Here is a 17587-nt window from a genome sequence, read left to right as displayed (position 1 = left end):
TGTCTATCTATCTATCTATCTATCTATCTATCTATCTATCTATCTATCTATCTATCTATATCTATCTATCTATCTATATCTATCTGTGTGTCTTTATATGCATGTCTGTATCTGTCTCCATCGTGTACGTCTATAACTTACTTTTATGTCCTCACCATTACTTTAATGATATCACAATAACATTAATAAGGTCAGATTACCAATACCAGTTGAGAAAAGTTTTCAAAGTTTTATCAATAAACGTCTGATAGAATTCAATGGCTTTAGTTTACAAGAACAGAAAGTATGTATACTTATGAAAAGGATCGAAGCTACTGACTAAGAGGTCCTGGATTAAAGGGACTCCAGAGGGTGAAAAACGCTGCACCTGTATTTTAAACTTGAAGCAATATCATAGTTTGAGAGAGAGAGAGAGAGAGAGAGAGAGAGAGAGAGAGAGAGAGAGAGAGAGAGAGAGAGAGAGAGAGAGGGGGGGGGAACTTAGTTACCTCCCCCTTTTGTGACATCTTTTTCTGTCTCTTTTATTCAGTACCGCTAAGGATATCAGTCTTTCCAATTTAAAGTGACTAATAAAAACTAAGAATGTTGTCCTGTACAGTCCAAAGAATTTGCACGGTAATCCGAACTTATCATTGCAATGTGTTAACGTCTAAAATCAGTATTTGGTTTCTCAACGCGGAAAAAAACAGGGAATCGCCAAAATATTTATTGTTTCAGTCACATCACGACATTATGTTGGTATGCGCTTATTTCATGCAAGGGACCCAGAATCTCGCTTCATGCTCGACCTGCGGGAATAGGAAACATGACTTCGCTTCCCAGGCACGTGGAAAGGGCGACGGTGTTCGGTCCAATAGGTGAGCGGGTTTCAGTGCCTCGACACTGCAGAACCCCAGCACGGACAAAGGTCAGACACCGTATGCAAGAGGCTGAATTCAATACGGAGAAAAAGAAGCAAAGTTGTTTTGCTGATTCGAAAGTCGATCTCAAGTATCCGGGTCTTGGCAACGAGAAATCCTGGTTTCCTGCTGATGCGGTTTCTCTATATAAAGAAGCAACTGCAACCACTGTCACCAATTCCTCCTCACTTAGAGTCTCTGATCGCAAGCGGAAGAAAGACAAACCACCTGACCACGACGATGCTGTCAAAACTGCTGATCGTTTTCCTGGTTGTCAACGCTGTCCGTTCAGCGCCGGCAGACTCCGTTGCCGACACCGAGGTATGAGTAAATCTTCTCTCTTTTTCTGTATTTAGCAACGCATCTTATGCAATATGCCGGAAGAAAAGCCTTGATTGTATTGCTCTTTCCTTAATAGGCCTATTCATTCAATGGTCACTCAATATCCGGCTTTAAACCTGTTTGCCGCAAAAATTGTCGGAAATCAGTAAAGCATTCGTCACAAATTATATCTTACGTTCATATATGACGTCACTAGAGCTGCATGCAACTTTTTATATTGTGTGTACGAACATTGCATAAACCTGTTACATGATCTAATGAAAAAACACATCACTTTGCATGATCGTGATTGGCTGATAAAGTTTTCTCACAAGGCCAAGCGCTGAGCTTGCGAAAGAAAAACGTTAAAATTGGGTTTTTTTTCAATTCCTTTTCTCAAATGTTACCAGTCACACAAGATATATATTATCGGTACGATTTTTAAATCGATCACAGATGAACTTTCACTTAGTAAGAGGCAAGACGGTACGGTGCCTAGCGTTCGCTCCAAGCAGAAAGAATTTCAACGCGACTCGCGTTCTTTTGGCGCTTGAAATAATTTGTTCTGTAAAACTGTCAGAAACCATAACAAAACATTAAAATAAACTGAAGAGGATATGGTGTAGTCGGTCGTTTTAAATATAAAATCCTAGATTGTCGTCGATCGATGCATCGTTTTGCTTTAACTGTCACATGTATACAACAGCTGCTTCTTGATCCTGTGCTATGGATCGAATCAAAGTTCCTTTGTGGAATCAGCGCTGAGTCTAAGGGGATCTAGCAAAAAGTAAAGTAACCGATGGTCATTGGTCGTATGCTAGGACAGCTATTACCATCTAAGAGATCCAACCTGGCTGAAACTTGACAATCAATCGCTTGATCACGTGATGACGTGTTCACATCTTCAGCTGGTCTTAAAAACATACGTATACAGGGACTGACAATAATGAATACAAAATATTTCAAGCAATTTATATAACGTTTATAAAAAAGGAAACTTGTACATGCTGGTCAACAATGCGAAAAAAAAAACTATATTTTGCATTGTTCGCTACTATAGAAGTTGGAAGACTACGAGACTGGCTTTGGAAGATTAAAAATCCATAAAGCACCCAGTGCGCAGAATATAAATTATTGTTATCTCTATGGGAGTGCAAATGAAAGATTTTTTTATCGAAAGTGTGTCACTGTGATGATCAGTTACCAACCAATTTACCACACGTCAATTGTTGTTACCAAGCGACGAAATACGACTATTGATCGATATTTAAATTTCGGAAATCCTTTTGCGTCACGTAATACCAGTGAGTTGACAATGACCGTGATCATCACTAAGCAACTGCAAAACCATGGATCTTTCTGTGATGGTATATCTTTAATAGGCAATCGACTTTTGGTCTTTTCCCTTTGTTGTCATTTGCACTGCCTGTCGGTTGTGTTTCAGCAAAAGTTGAACAATCTGCATCTGGTGAGGGATGTTCAAACTTGTGTTCAACATGTCAACACGAACAATTTCTGAGTAGTCTTGTCAGGGATAGAATAAAACAAGGGCAGTTTTTTCATAACTTAGCATCTGTTATTAGTCAGAGAATATTGCCCCGCACTTATTGTTTAAGCAATATTAATGTACCCCCTCCCGGCCCATAATGGACGAAAGCAAATTTTGCACGACAAAATGCACTGGGCGAAGCCAAGTAGATTATGGAGAGCAAAGTTTGCGTCAGTCCTTTCTTGGCAGGGAGGAGTTAGATAGTTTTGGCGATGACAGTGAATTTCTAAATGCAAAAAGCATCTTGGGCCACAATACTGGATAATCGAATACATTATCAGTAATAATCTGAGGGTATGACGTCACAAAATTCACTGGTATTAACAAAGCCATGATATAATTTCCAATATTCATGATGTACACTTAAATTTTGAGTATGTAAATAAAGCTACAATGACTAATTATCAGTGGAAATATTCATTTAGGCAAAAATCGTGCACTATTTCTATTCAATTGGGTTCACAATGCTTTCACGACAATGCAAATAGACTTGAGATACAGAATCTGTCATATATCCGTTGGGTTGATACTGACAGTGCTGCCGTGATTTGTGTTTCCAGGGACTTTCTTATTCCTTGAAGTTTGTCAACAACGGTGAGGAGAAGGCTGAAACGCTGCAGATCGACACTGAAAAGGGAATCGAAATATTCAAAAGCGGTGAACCACGTGGATCGCAAATCGTCAAGGACTTCAACACGGTGAGTTCAATAAGATGTTTCCTTCCTCGAAGTCTTAAACAGTTATACGCCTTCCACCGAGAGATCCTGATCCGGTTCCTTGGTTCACGTGAACAGTAGCAATTCATTTCAGAACAAAAGGTGATGAAGAGTTTGACTAGTCCTGAAGAAATCATTTAATGTTGCGTCTTGTCCGTCTTTGCCTTAAAGGTAGCATGCGCCTGGAAAGTGAAAGACTTAAACTTTTGCTGAAACTTTCCCAGACGAAAGTGTAAAACATTCTCTTACAATATCGAGATTAAAAATCAGGGTTTACCTCGCAAAGTTTGGTACTAGGAGAAACAAATTACCTAACATTTACCGATATTTGAAATTCGAAATGGCCCCCATCCTGGTGTTAACTCTGTGAGAAAAAAAAAATTGAAAAACTAAGACGGCGAATGTTTTACCCATCCCGAGAGCTGTAAAATGAGTCACAAGAAGGGAAGAGAATTCTAAAAAAAAATTGAGAGTCCGAATGTCTATCCCCGAGGCGCATTCTCCCTTAAAGGTATACAGTCACCTGTAATCTTAATATGCCCATATACGGTCAAAGGGGCGTTCCTTGGTATTTAAAATGCCCATGTGAGGGCGCTGTTTTTAAAAAGCGGCCACCCGCTTAAAATCTGTGATTGGTTAGATTTTCTCTTTCCATGGTAACTGTGGCAAAATTGGAACAGATGACAGTATACCTTTAAGTTTCTTTTTGGCTGGCTTAAAATGTGATGAACCTCTAACCCTGTCACAGGGACTGGAAGCTATTATTCCCGGAGATGGTAACTCATGCTACATCACTCCACTGGACAGCAGCCGGAACACCGCGCCGTTGGCTTTGAGATCCATCCTCGAGGATACCGTGGTAAGGCACTCTCACCTTTTTATCTTCATTCTGGTATCAGGGGGAACAAAGATACCATTCTGGTATCAGGGGGAACAAAGATACATTAGGAAGATTGACATTCGTTAAGCATGAGAAATTCGGTACGGTCACACTATCTGTGAAAGTGAAAGACTTAAATCTCGCTCAAGCTCGTGTAATCACTAATGTCTGTGGAAGACAGATTTCAAGCTCTGTTTCGCCGGGGGGGGGGGGGCAGAAAATTACTTTGCTTTTTGAGTCAAAGTGGCGCCACTATTAAGAGAAAGCTCTGGCTTCCGATGACGGTTAATGCATTCACAAAAATTCAAGAAAATCGAAAAATCTATTATCTAGAGGCCATTTTAAATTTCAAATATCGGGAAATTGCAGGCGTTTTGTCTCTCTAGTACCAAAGTTTGCACAGTGACCCCTGAGTTTTATTTTTTGCTTTGAGATTGGTTGAAAGTTTCATTGACGAAAATTTGAGCAAAACTTTACGACTTTCACTTTCGAAACGCCTATAGAACAGGGCGTATATTGGCAACTCTATATACACCAGTAATTACTAATGGTATGTTATTTCGAGCAAAATGCCCGGCAGTATGTTCCTCGCGATAACTAAAACACGGTGGCCGTGTTTTATCATTTTGCCGATGCTTTTGAAAACTGTTGCTGTAGTCTTATGGTTTCCTTTTTTTAATTCTTAATTTTCTGTAGAATGAGACCAAACAGGTGGAAGATGAAAGCAACGAGTATTATTCCGTCGCCGGTTATCCAATCTTGAACTCCGTTGTATTGGGTGACACCATAGCCGAGAAATGTGACGGAAGAATCTCCTATTGGTTGCTCTCCAGCGAACAGCACGGTATGTACATATGGGTTGGGGAGTATAGTAGGCATAGCAATACATGCAGGGCGTATATGCATAATGTTGTCACTTGCGCATGTCCCGATTTTCTGATTTGGCCAACGTAAGTATACGTAAATTCTTGGTTTTGTGTCCGCGCATTTGGTTTTCAGAATTTTTTTTTTTTGGGGGGGGGGGAATTGCAAACTTTTCTTGTAGAATATTTTCATTGTTGGCGATGCTCTGCTGCAAACCAAGCCATGCGACAAAATTTACCATGGCACCATCTAGTATACATCATCAGGAACACCTCGTGTAGTTACAGGAATCTGTTATTGTTGCTGTATGAGAAAACAAACGAATGAGGAAAATTGATTTTTGTGTTAAATTTTCTGTGCGTTTTAACCGCTTACTGCCCACCTTTCTGAAGTTCTCACACATAAGCCTTAGAAAGAATTAAAATAGCTTACACACTGGCTATTGTACTGGGGAAGAGGGGTGACCAGGATGTAGGAATGCAATTTGTTTCCATTCCAGAATTCGACAAATTGCTTTTTGTGATTGTCAGTAGCAAATCATACTTTATCTTTTCTCAAAATCCGCACGCTCTCTTTGGCCTATATCCATGCGAATATTTTTTTTAATTGCTGAAAAATTGCTCATCCAAATGTTTGACCACTCTCTCTTAAAATGGAATGGTCCATCCCGTTAATGTCACGGTACTTTGAACGACAAGCCCTTTAAATCAAGAGGTAAATGTTGACCCGAAGCAATGTTTGTAACTGGGCAATGTTAGCATATTAATTGATCCACAGTGATCGCGTGTATCTGACACCGTTTAGCTTCAATCATCTTTGCCGAGGCGGGAGTTGATATGATGATGATATAGTTGGTATAAGGATGTCACATAGTATACGTTAATCACCTAGTATACGTTTAACTTAATAAACCTCCCGAACAGCCGGAAACGGTCTTCCACGGAAGCTTCATATATTAAGTTCTGTTACAATTTTTGATTCGGATATGAATCAGATATATTATTTTTTAATAACGATTGCATTTATTTGTGTATTTGTTTGTTTGTTTATTATTTATTTATTTATTTATTTTATTCCGTTCATCGTATTGTTGCAATGGCATGATGCTTCCCAAATGGGGCATTGGAGCACCAAATTTACTATCTTCTCCTTTCTCATAGGACGACAAAAACGTGGCTGCAGTCATCGATTTGTGTGTGGCTTTGTCTACGTGTACGGTCGTTGGTCTTACGAGTGCAGATACGTCCTCTATTGCAGTTGGTAGGAACCGCGGCCTTCCAAAGATCAGCAAGCAGTCTGAATCGTCGTAAAGAACATGCGTGTCTGCTGAAATAACTTTTTAAGCTTGATATAGATGCTTTACAGTCGGCTGATAATGTTAGAAAAGTAACAATTTTGCAAGATTCACGTCGCAATATGTTTGATAGTCAGTGTTTTTATTTTTGTTTAGTTTCAGAGAGAGAGAGAGAGAGAGAGAGAGAGAGAGAGAGAGAGAGAGAGAGAGAGAGAGAGATACGTCAGTCAGTCAATCAGTCAATTATCTGATTTTTGTACTTTGACTTGATGTCCGGTAACTGGGGTAATCTACATGTTAAATCAGACACGTTTATTTTTCATATGTGAAATTATCATCTCCATTCCCTACAGCTCATGCTCATGGGTCTTGAAGGCCTATTAACAAATGTCATGGCTAAATCACGCTCACTGACAATTTCACCTATCCCGCGACCTCACCCGGCAACCACCAAAAACAAATTTAAAATGTCTATCTCTGTCACTTATCGCCAATATGCACCGAGTCGTCATTACAAACTTCAGTTCTCGAGTACAGCTCTGTTTCTATTATTTTACCATTCACTCTAAAAGTATGTTAATTTTTCAACGTTAGGAGAAGGTGAGGTGGTTTTCTCCTTCTACCAAAACTCATAATGACGATGCGCAGTGCACATAAAAGCTTTCAGATACATTTTATCCACCGACCTCATTGGCGTTGCCGATGGCTCATAGTGTATCCCTCTCTATGAAGTGTCTAAAATGTCGTTTTGGTACAAGAAGCGCCACTTTCGGTTTTATTTTAGTTTCCCAATACTGCAACTGCTTGCAGGTAATTGATTGAATGGTTGGCTTCGTGCCGTGTAACATTATTTGCTGCAGCTATGAAAATAAAGAAAACTTTGAAAATGTAAGATGATCGTGTATTCTGTGTCTATATACTTATCTGCTGATTTGTTCGATGTATGTATGTATGTATGTATGTATGTATGTATGTATGTATGTATGTATGTATGTATGTATGTATGTATGTGTTATAGTCGTATCTCGCCCGTCTGGGGAGCGTACTCACTGCTGAGAGGTACTTGAGATCTTTGACAGAGTAGAGACTCACAGAGTTGTTGGATATCAATGATGGTGGTTTATTACTGAAGTGTAAAGTTTACACATCAGATGCCCAGCTATCTCCGATGACTATAGTGGGTGATTATCCCTTTTTTTAAAAAGAAATTGTAGCATCCTAATTAGATTAAATTAGTTAAGCCCCAATCGCTAATCGACTAGTATTTCTTGATTGGTTCAAAATAATTAAAATATTCTTCCCTTCAAGAAATACATTACTAAACTTTCTCTGATAGGACATTGATCATATAAAATTTTACACAATCTGCATAAGTGACATCATCGTTATACAACATTTCCCTTATGTAATCGTCCCAGGGTCCTGTCTGGTATTGATGATACGAATTCACTCTACTGCCTTGACAATAGATGTCACTAGTACAAGTTTCTACCTGTATCCTTGATACTTAGGTATCAATGACGCAAATACATTGAATGTCCCTGACAACGGAGTTTTAACCAAGATGAAGGAAAATTCGTAATGATCATTAACCCTTACACAGACTTGGAAAGTTCAGCCGTCTCGTTCATTGACCTTTGTACAGATTCCGAAATTACAAAAACAATATCAATAAGAAAAAGAAAATTTAGTCTGTAACATATGTATGTATGTATGTATGTATGTATGTATGTATGTGTGTGTGTATGTATGTATGTATGTATGTGTGTATGTATATGTGTAAAACGTGGATTATTGATGCAAATTAATCACAATAATACAGGTAAAAATATGTGTAATGTGACCTACCCTGATACACCCTCTGACCCTAAACCTTTTCCCGCAATTTCAAAAATCAAGCATGACTATTTCAAACTTTGCAGTTTCTGATTGGTCGCACTAAAGTTCAAGAAACGAACTCTACTTACTGAAAGCATTTCATGGAGACACTCTTACTTTTTTCCTTTGGCTAGAGACATTATTCACTGTTGTCTTACACTTTATTTGTTTGAGTGGAAAGTCCACTTTCTATGTACCGATATCTCAGAATCTTATTTGGATTATCGAATATCTATACGTCGTAACCCGAGTTAACTGTTTTATGTGGGCCAGGCTATGAAACATCAATTAGATTACTTACGAAGAGTTGGGAGTACCTCTTGTCGTATTTGTTTCATTCGCGATATCTGGAAAACAGTGACCAATAGCTATTAATAGTTCATTGAAACTCGCATTGTTTTTATGATCGAACTCTAAGGCAGTACTAGTTACATCAATACCTTGTTAAATCAGGGTCTACAGATGGCGCAATGGTGCAAGTCAGGGATCCAAATGTGCAATCAAAGCAATGAATAGATCGATCGATCAATCAATCAACCAATCAATCAATGGGTTTAGTGGCCAGTCAATTGTGCAATCAGTATATCAATTTGTCGATCAATCACTCAATCAATGATCAATAAATTTAATTTTAATTTTGAAAATCAACTTATTCTGTGGATCGTGGATGTCGATTTTCTAACAACAGATTACAAAGAGTGTTAGTTAACGGTTGTACGGCAAACACGCTACTGACATCAACTGTTTGTCCTCAGGGTTGTGTTCTGCCCTGTTTCCACTTCTTTACAATGATTTTTGATGATTGTAGGAGTATAGTTATGAGCCTAGTCATCTTGTGAAATTTGCAGGCGCTTTAATAATTATCTGATAGTCACCATGGTCCCGCGCTCAGAGACGTCCGACAAGTGCTATCGAAAGTCTTTTCTAAATATAAGGTAATATGCGCCTCGAAAGTGAAAGTCTTAAACTTTTGCTCAAACTTTGCTCAATGTAACCTTCGACTATTCTCTTACCAAACCAAGAATAAAAATCAGGGGTTACCGTGCAAACTTTGGTACTAGCAGGGCTCGAAATTAGCGGTAGTCCCGCGTCCACAGACTAGCAACTTTTCTCTGGGGCTACCAAAATCCATGAAATGGTAGCCCACACGGACTACAAAAGCCTGAGACCTGAAATTCAGCCAGTACTTGGCATGCTATGCCCGGTCAGTCACTTTAGAACGAATTAAATACATTCAAACTCCGCTGGACACAGACTGTCACTTTGTTATGAAAATTACAACGACCATGCACAGTGGAACTTCACAACAAATTTTCAATATCTGAACTGACGTACTTGAATGACAGGCACAGGAAATGATGGCCAATGAAAACGCATTTTCGTTGCATTTTGATCATAATGTATCAATCACAATTACAAGGAAATTATGCCTCCTCCCTACAGAAAGCCCATGGTGTATTTTTAGCCCTGCTACAGTATGTCTCAGTGCTGAGAAGGTCGTGTCGTTGTCATGACGACTATCAAAATTTGCATACAACTCTGAGAGTAAAACGGGTTGTCAATAGGTCACCAAACTTTTGAGTATCACTATCGTACATTATACCTGTTTCCTTGGGTATTTAAGGTGTGCAATATTCATATCAAATGACTAGAAAATTCACTTCATGGGCAGAACCTAGAAAATTAGAAAATCGCAGCCCAAGTGGACTACCAAGGGAAAAAGTTAATTTCGAGCCCTATCTAGAGAGACAAAGTACCTAAGATTTCCCGATATTTGAAACTCAAAATGGCCGCCATCCCTGTGTTAACTCTATGGGGGAAAAAATTGTCGATTTTCTGAAAACTAAGACGGTGAAAACTGTTCTTTCATCAAGAGCTTCAAAATGAGCCACAATAAGTGATAGGTCAGAAGAGAGACTTGATAAGATTTGAAAGCCCGAATTTCTACCCCCGAGGCACGTTCTACCTTAAACTATCTCCAAGGAGCGAGCTGAGCGAATGTACCGCCAGGTAATTTGCATGGACGATTCCCAGGACGATTACACACAGCACGATGAGAGCGTCAAATGAAGTGATAATTACATAAACTTTTAAACATAACTTGTTTTGGAAATTTATGATCAACGGTTCTGACCAACGGATGTTACACTACGGTGTTGTTTTATATTCCTGTACGCTGTAGGAAGACAAAATATATGATTATTGATTTTAGGCGACATGGACGTTGGTCTGACATAACCATTATACATAGCCAAGAAGTGGAAATCGTTTCAAGTTGTTCTGAACTTGGTTAATTCAACTTTTGATAATGAATTGAAAATGGGCCAGCAACACTTGCATTTTCTGAGAAAAATAGATTCGTTTAAAGTTGATTGTAATATTTCCCCCCTTTTTTATGAAACTTTACTTGTAAATAAGCGTTGTAACATTTTCTCTTACGTTGGATGCAAAACATATCGGCCAAAATAAGAAAAATTATCTGGGCAGAATTGTTGCTATCAGTACTGAGATAAATGAGTTATCCATTCATCACAAAGGAATTCGTCGCATTTTTACAAGCAACAGACGAAGTTCGTTAAAATTTGTCACATATAAAAGTTCACGTTTTATCCGCAGGCTGTTTTACTCCTGTCAGGTCTCCGACTTAAGGTCAAACCTATGCAATTTTTTTTCATTCCAAACGCAGTGCGTATCATAAAAATGATTTGTGTATTTGCTGGTATTTTAATTGTAAGTATTTGAGGGTCGCCATTTTAATTTCCCGGTATTCGGATGAATACAGTTAAGCTTATATGGAATAGAAGTGAATAGAATAGAATTGAATTGAATTGAATGAATCATTACTCAATAATAATACCCGTGGCCTAGGGCCTGTTGTGTGCCTTACCTCACTGCCATCTGAAATTCGCAGGGCTATATTTCCCTTTTGACTGTCATAAATGGGCCATGAAGACCCTTGTTTGTACACAGTGCTGCTTCTAATAGCGCTGATCGCAAATGATGTCATTTTCTCTCTTATGTATGTGTATGTATAAAAAAATTTTGTCCGCATTTTCCGCAAGAACGATGAAAATAAAACCTGCCAGTGTTATAATGTGTACTAAAAGTCAAACTAATTCCAGTAATTCGTATGGATTTATGGCTCAGACTACAAACTGCAACAATAGCCCCACATACAACAACAAAATTTGTCCGAATTTTAGGCTGTGTTTTCCGAAGTCTCGCGCAAACCTGAAATCGCGATCAACACTATTTTAAAGTTTCCTTACTATTTGTATAACACACTGGGACACATGTATTCTGCAGTGCTCTTTTTATTACGAATTGAAAATTAAAATTAAACTATCAATTACGCAAAGTACTACTTTCTTGTGTCTTTTCAATATTGTTGTGCAGTTAGATGTATGAAAAAATCTCGAACTTCGAGGCCAGAGTGTATAAATACGCCAAAATATTTGTGCAAATTTTACATATTTTTTATGAATTTTGTGTAATTATTTTGACAACTTTAGACCAACTGGACATTACTTTTCATTGTCTACAGTTTTTGATTAAAAAATTGGGAAAAAATCTGAAAAAAATTGTCTGGGCTACATTTTATGAAGGCGGCAAAATTGACTTTGGCGCTCAAAGGGTTACTGAACTTCTAAAGCAACCGTCGCAATAGCCTGAATAGCAGAAGATGAGGGATAAGATATGTTTACAAGATAAAAGGTTTTGACAAACGGTAACTATTTTACTTTATTTAACGGAAAATTTATCTGTGCTAAATATACTCATGCATCTGCTGTATGTTTGTGCGTTCAATATTCGTCAGATTAGGCCTAAATGCACGTGTGCGGACTGCAGCTTTCGCTGTGACTAATGACCCTTGACCCAGGAGACCTTTTACCCACAGTTCCACATTAACTATGGCTGACATTGAAAGAACCCATTACCTATCAGCTGAGTGATTGTACACCGTCGTCACAACTATTACGTGGAAGTCTTCAACAACAAGATGTGGCTGTTAACATTGCTAGTCTACGTGACACTCATAGTCATCGTAGTTGTCGCAATTTCCAGGTATATGGTGCCATATTTTGAGTGCTAACTCACGGCGATTGCAGTACGTCGAAGTACATTGTTTACAAATGGTGGTAGAATCCCCGTAGCGGTATGGTGTAGTACCTCCCACCGTAGTAACTAACTGCGCAACTATGCAGTCGTCCGCCAGCCCGGGCCTAACGATTTTGTCATTATTTATTGTTACAAAAGTGTGTAGATGTACAGTACAACTACAAATAGTGCGTTCTGTTGCAGTGTTATTGCTATCGTTATTGACCAGATGAACTTTGTCGGTTCCAAAGGACTATGTCATCGTGATTCACGGCCATGTTTACAAATGACACAATGTCCATGGTAGGAGCATGGAGTTAGCACACAGAGTTTTATGACAACTCTTCCGTGTTCAAGTCGTAATACGTCAGATTTTGGTGATAATTAAACAGTCCCTCCATGAGCAGAATGGATCTTTTTTTCTGATGGGGTTTGCAATTGTTATCCAAGTGTTTATTTTCACTCTGTGTTGTGAAATCATGCCATCATAAACAACTGCTGTGACAACTGACATAGCATGAGACGAGAGAGAGAGAGAGAGAGAGAGAGAGAGAGAGAGAGAGAGAGAGAGAGAGAGAGGGTGGTGGTGGATGCAGATAATGCATGATTTATTATGCCTGTATTGTTATTGCACACCACTGCTGTTGCAATGCTGAATATTTAATCAGTCAGAAATGCCACTCTGAATTCGTAACGCTGCTTTCGATGACACAGAATATTAATTGGGTGTGCTTTGCCTTTGCCAAAGTTGGTCTGTTCTCTCTTGTTTCAGAATTCAAGCCATTATTTTGTCAAAGGTGTTGAGCAAGATTTTGAAGAAGGACATCAGCATCGACTATGTCGGGTTCTTTTCTTTGCAAAATGTCAGGATCACTATGGAGAAGTACAGCATGGTAAGCAAGCAAGGTCTGCTTAACCCTGACGTCATGATGGTTTGGCCTAAAACCCATTGTTATCAGTGGTGATTATGGACCTGTTTACAGGGAATTGGGGTGAACAGTATAAATTTCATGCTGCCGTGATTTGTTTATTCAAAATGATGACTTGTAGAAGTTTACCTCATGTCACATTACAATACATGTGAAATTCAACACTGGATTTCAGTCTCTTGTCAGTCATATTGGGATTAATATTTTGCATTCCATTAACTTATACCATGTTGTTTTTCAGTAGATCTATCATTGTTACCAATTTTAACCTTTATCCTACCAATTTCATATATCACCACCAGGTCAAGTTGCTTAAAACCAGTTAGGATTAACCTTAACAAATGCCATACATGTATGTTGCATTTTGTTGCATTTGTACGCCCCTGAAAACAAAGAAACTGTAAATATGATTTTTACAGACATACCATGTCAAGTATGTGAAAATTCACAGGTTATGGCCTGAAGCTTCTCAGCAGATGGGAAGCAATTGGCCTGGTGGGATAATTAAAGGGTTATGCATATGCAGACCAACAAGCACTGAAACGATCATAAATCAAACAACGTTTGAAAGATAGTTTGATCGCATATAGTTAGCACAAGGATGTTGCCCATTATAGGACTATTCATAAGAATTGGGAAAATGTTGCACTTAAATTTTTGATGGAAAAAAAATTACAGCACGCAAAGGGTTAAGAAACAGGATGAGCTACCTGGTAATTCATTTGTTTTGAAGGAAATGTTACAAACAGTTACAACATTCTTACTTATTCTCCATGTCTCTTCGTCTGAAAGGTTGTCGACAGTTTACGTCTAGCATGGAGAGTCTTCAACCCAGAACAAAAGTGAGTATGCAATCCCATGAACGTAGCGTAAATTTGTCAATGTAGAAATGCAATCTTTCAACCTCTTTAATCTTTCTTCCTCTTCTGTGTGATGTCGAAATGAAACCATACAGTGTTGGCAGGAAGTAAGCATAAAATGTTTAGATAAGGAAGCTGATATCGGCAAATCTCGATATGGAAATCTGTATCAGGTGGACGATTTATATGACTGTCTCAATGCTGCTGTATGCGAAGTGAATATGATGTATCATTATCCTGTCATTGTTGGAACTTGAAAAAAGGTTTGCAGGATTTAGCCTAGCATTTCATGTCTCGTAAAAGTTTGTATGTGTGTATGGGGGCACAAATTTGGACACTCAAAATTATACTTCACTGGTCTTCTCATTGTATGGACTCATTTTAAAGCCAGTGGAGAAAATGAAGGTTTCACCGTTTCGTGTTTTACCAAAATTGACAATTGTAATACGGTTCACAGGGCCAATATTGGCCATTTTAAATTTCAAATAAACAGTACAATTTAAGATAAATTTATTAATCAAATCCGAAAATTTGCAAGAAGACTCCCCTGATTATATTCTTGGTCATGAGAGATAATCTTTTAAAATTTCTTTCAAGAACATTCGAGCGAAAGTTTGAAATATGTATTACGTTGATTGTTGTCTTTCATTTTCAGACATTTGTTGGCATTACGTGTTGGTGATATCAGGCTCCAGGCTGAAATCAAATCAAACTCAGGCCAGTCACAAGTTAAATCTTCCAAACTTGATTCAAATAAAGGTGGGTGACAAAGAATAAGTTCTCAACAGCTTGAAAAGCAGAGGGTTGCTAATTTACATAACAATAATTTAAATATCTTTATGTTATGCAAATTATTTCTCGTGTGTGGTTTTGACATATTCAATAGACTTGCCCACAACACAAGGGTGACCCATCCCTCAAAGTCTCCTAGAATGCTCTGCCAGGTCCAATTAGGTAAACCATGAACAATGGACAGATTTTTAACATTGATGTGCTGTAATTGTTCGTCTACGCCAGTAAATGATGTTTACTTAAACAGATAAAAATAGATTATCTTAAAATCTGACAACAAGCACAAACTTTTCTATGGCACTCTTTATTTAAACTTATTTGAATTGTCTTAATGTAGTATTCACCTCAAAAGTGAAATTTAAACTTTTGCTCAAACTCTCCTCTTGAAAGGAATATTTCGACCAATTCACTTTCAAAGTGAAGAATTCAAATCAGGGTTAACTGAGTTAAATTTGGTACCAGAGATAAAAATTATCTTAAATGTGAAATCCTAAATGGCTGCCATCCCTGTGTCACTTCCATAGGAAAAATTAAACTTGAACTTTTGATTTTCACAAAAATAAAACTGAAAATTTTATATGCTGAGAACTTCAAAATGAGCTATTACAAGTGGTAGATCAGAAAAGTATTAAAATTTGCGTCCGAGTATCAGTTCTTTGGGCACAAGTACCCTTATTAAATGGAATTGAGAATTTTCTAACAATATTTCTATATCAACACTCGACTATTTTAATGGATATGATTTTAGCAGTGTTTGATATCCTACATTAACTAGTATATCAATTCTTAATGTAACACTCAATGTTGGAAATATAACTAAAGAGAAATCACTTTTGAGTGGCCATTTTGTGATCTTAAATGCATGCATTCCCAAATCTAAATACTCCAAATTTTTGTAATTTTGTAGGTTTTACTCTAAAATCATGGCATGTGATGCTGGTCAAACAGGTTGTACAGGTGAGTAGAATTCTTATATACTCTCTGTGTTGGTTCTTCAAATAACCAGTGTAGTATTCCTAGCACAAAGTGCCCTTAGGAGTAATCCTGCTAACGTCAGAGGAAGTTGAGTTTTCAGGGTGCCCAGAAAATGGCATTCTGGGAAACACCTGCCAAGTGGGCGAAATTCAGTCTTGTCGGTGTATAGTCAAGTCCAGTGATATTCAACATGTGTGTGCGGGGCTCAAACTGCCAAGCTTAGCATACAGTCGTTTGTGTTGAACTGTTGACGATATGGGACCATACATCCTGTCTAAATTGAGAAATTGTCAACGCTGTCAGGTGTAATTGTCGTCTCAATAACAACAAAATCAACTTTGGGAAAGTTGAAATATTGTCTTGAAGGAGGTCGCGCATAGTGAAAACAACATAACACATCCCGCTGACTGTCAGAAAGTATCCTTTGCAAGTTTCATCAGTGCTGATCTGATGTTGTTGTTTTGATTACATCTGACCTCCATCCCAGACAATGTTTCAACTTTCGCAAAGTTGATTTCTTTGTGCACGACTGATATTACCGCTAAACTATAGTTACACCTGACAGTGTTGCCAGCTCCTCAATTTAGACAGTATGTCCAGTTCCAGTATTGCTTACGGTTCAGTGCAAACCACTGTAGGAATCGTGCCAAATGGGGGAACACAGTGTAGGTCATGGTCAGACACTGCTATTATCTGACTTGGCAAGAGGACTCGTGGCAGGGGAAAACAGGTCTTGGCCTGACACTGCTACATGTATTTACTGACTTGGCATGAGGGCTCATTAAACAGACCTGGCTTGTGCAGAGTTAAACAAACTTATGTGTTTTTGGAAGTTACATAAATAAAAATCCTCTTCTTTGAATTCTCTTACGAATACCTAACTGCTTTCCTTTAATTTGTGTGTAAACCAGATGCTCATAGGTCAATATCACACCATAGATTTATCAGTTGTCAACTTCCAATGTTGGTAGTGTGTTATATCAGAATTGTACTGAAATGTACAAATGGGAGGATGCTTTCACAATACAGGTTCCCGTTTTTTTTTGTCATTGTCAGTTCATGTCGCTCCAAGTGGAATCCTTCAACATCATGCTACTGAAAGCCGTCACATCCGACGCTTTGATTCATTTCACAATCAAAGATCTGCAGGCCAGCGGCAGTAACAAAGATGACAGGTAAGTGTTGAAATGGAGGCTGTAGTATGGACTCGTTTGCAAATTTCAATTTTGTCTTTCTGTAAATCCATCGATATGACAAATGTATCCCTGATGCAAGCTATGTTATCTTCATTTGCCGTTACCTGGCTTAAATGTATGGGCGTCCCTTTCAAACTGGCATCGATAACAACACGTGGAAGATTCAGTGTTTTGAAATACATTGCGTGTACACACACTTCAACCCTGCCGTTGTGTATTCTCACATCTCAAACTAGACAACAGTGCACACTTGACTGGTATAAGTCAGACTGCTTGATGTTACACTGGTGATATATTCGCAATTATATCATACCAGTATATTGATGGCGCAAATAC

General features: G+C 38.3%; 2 protein-coding genes across 3 annotated transcripts in view; both read left to right on the top strand.

The window, feature by feature from the left end:
• The first annotated feature begins 916 nt into the window (after positions 1 to 916).
• On the top strand, positions 917 to 7415 carry LOC139145455 (uncharacterized). The gene is made up of 5 exons (XM_070716653.1): positions 917 to 1220; positions 3330 to 3467; positions 4234 to 4344; positions 5062 to 5209; positions 6390 to 7415. Exons 1-5 carry the CDS (start codon positions 1032 to 1034, stop codon positions 6491 to 6493), a joined length of 690 nt encoding a protein of 229 aa, XP_070572754.1. The 5' UTR covers positions 917 to 1031; the 3' UTR covers positions 6494 to 7415.
• A 4882-nt stretch (positions 7416 to 12297) lies between these two features.
• LOC139145468 (bridge-like lipid transfer protein family member 2) overlaps positions 12298 to 17587 on the top strand; it is a 90538-nt gene continuing 85248 nt past the window's right edge. Inside the window, exons 1-6 of one of the 2 annotated variants that reach the window (XM_070716666.1) lie at positions 12298 to 12466; positions 13272 to 13392; positions 14221 to 14270; positions 14944 to 15047; positions 15988 to 16037; positions 17112 to 17230. In XM_070716666.1, the coding sequence (XP_070572767.1) occupies positions 12402 to 12466; positions 13272 to 13392; positions 14221 to 14270; positions 14944 to 15047; positions 15988 to 16037; positions 17112 to 17230 (509 nt within the window). In that variant the 5' untranslated portion in view covers positions 12298 to 12401. Of the gene's footprint in view, positions 12510 to 13271; positions 13393 to 14220; positions 14271 to 14943; positions 15048 to 15987; positions 16038 to 17111; positions 17231 to 17587 lie in introns of both variants that reach the window. The other variant, XM_070716667.1, reaches the window with a different exon arrangement.

The sequence above is a fragment of the Ptychodera flava genome, chromosome 12 (genome assembly GCF_041260155.1).
Source record: "Ptychodera flava strain L36383 chromosome 12, AS_Pfla_20210202, whole genome shotgun sequence".
NCBI lineage: Eukaryota > Metazoa > Hemichordata > Enteropneusta > Ptychoderidae > Ptychodera > Ptychodera flava.
Note: the sequence above shows the minus strand (reverse complement) of the source record. Positions and strands in the feature narration are given on the sequence as shown.

Coding starts and splice junctions, on each gene's coding strand:
- LOC139145455 (XM_070716653.1), top strand. CDS start 1,032: ATGCGGTTTCTCTATATAAAGAAGCAACTGCAACCACTGTCACCAATT. Junction 4,345..5,061: donor CCATCCTCGAGGATACCGTG/GTAAGGCACTCT, acceptor AATTTTCTGTAG/AATGAGACCAAACAGGTGGA. Junction 5,210..6,389: donor GCTCTCCAGCGAACAGCACG/GTATGTACATAT, acceptor CCTTTCTCATAG/GACGACAAAAACGTGGCTGC.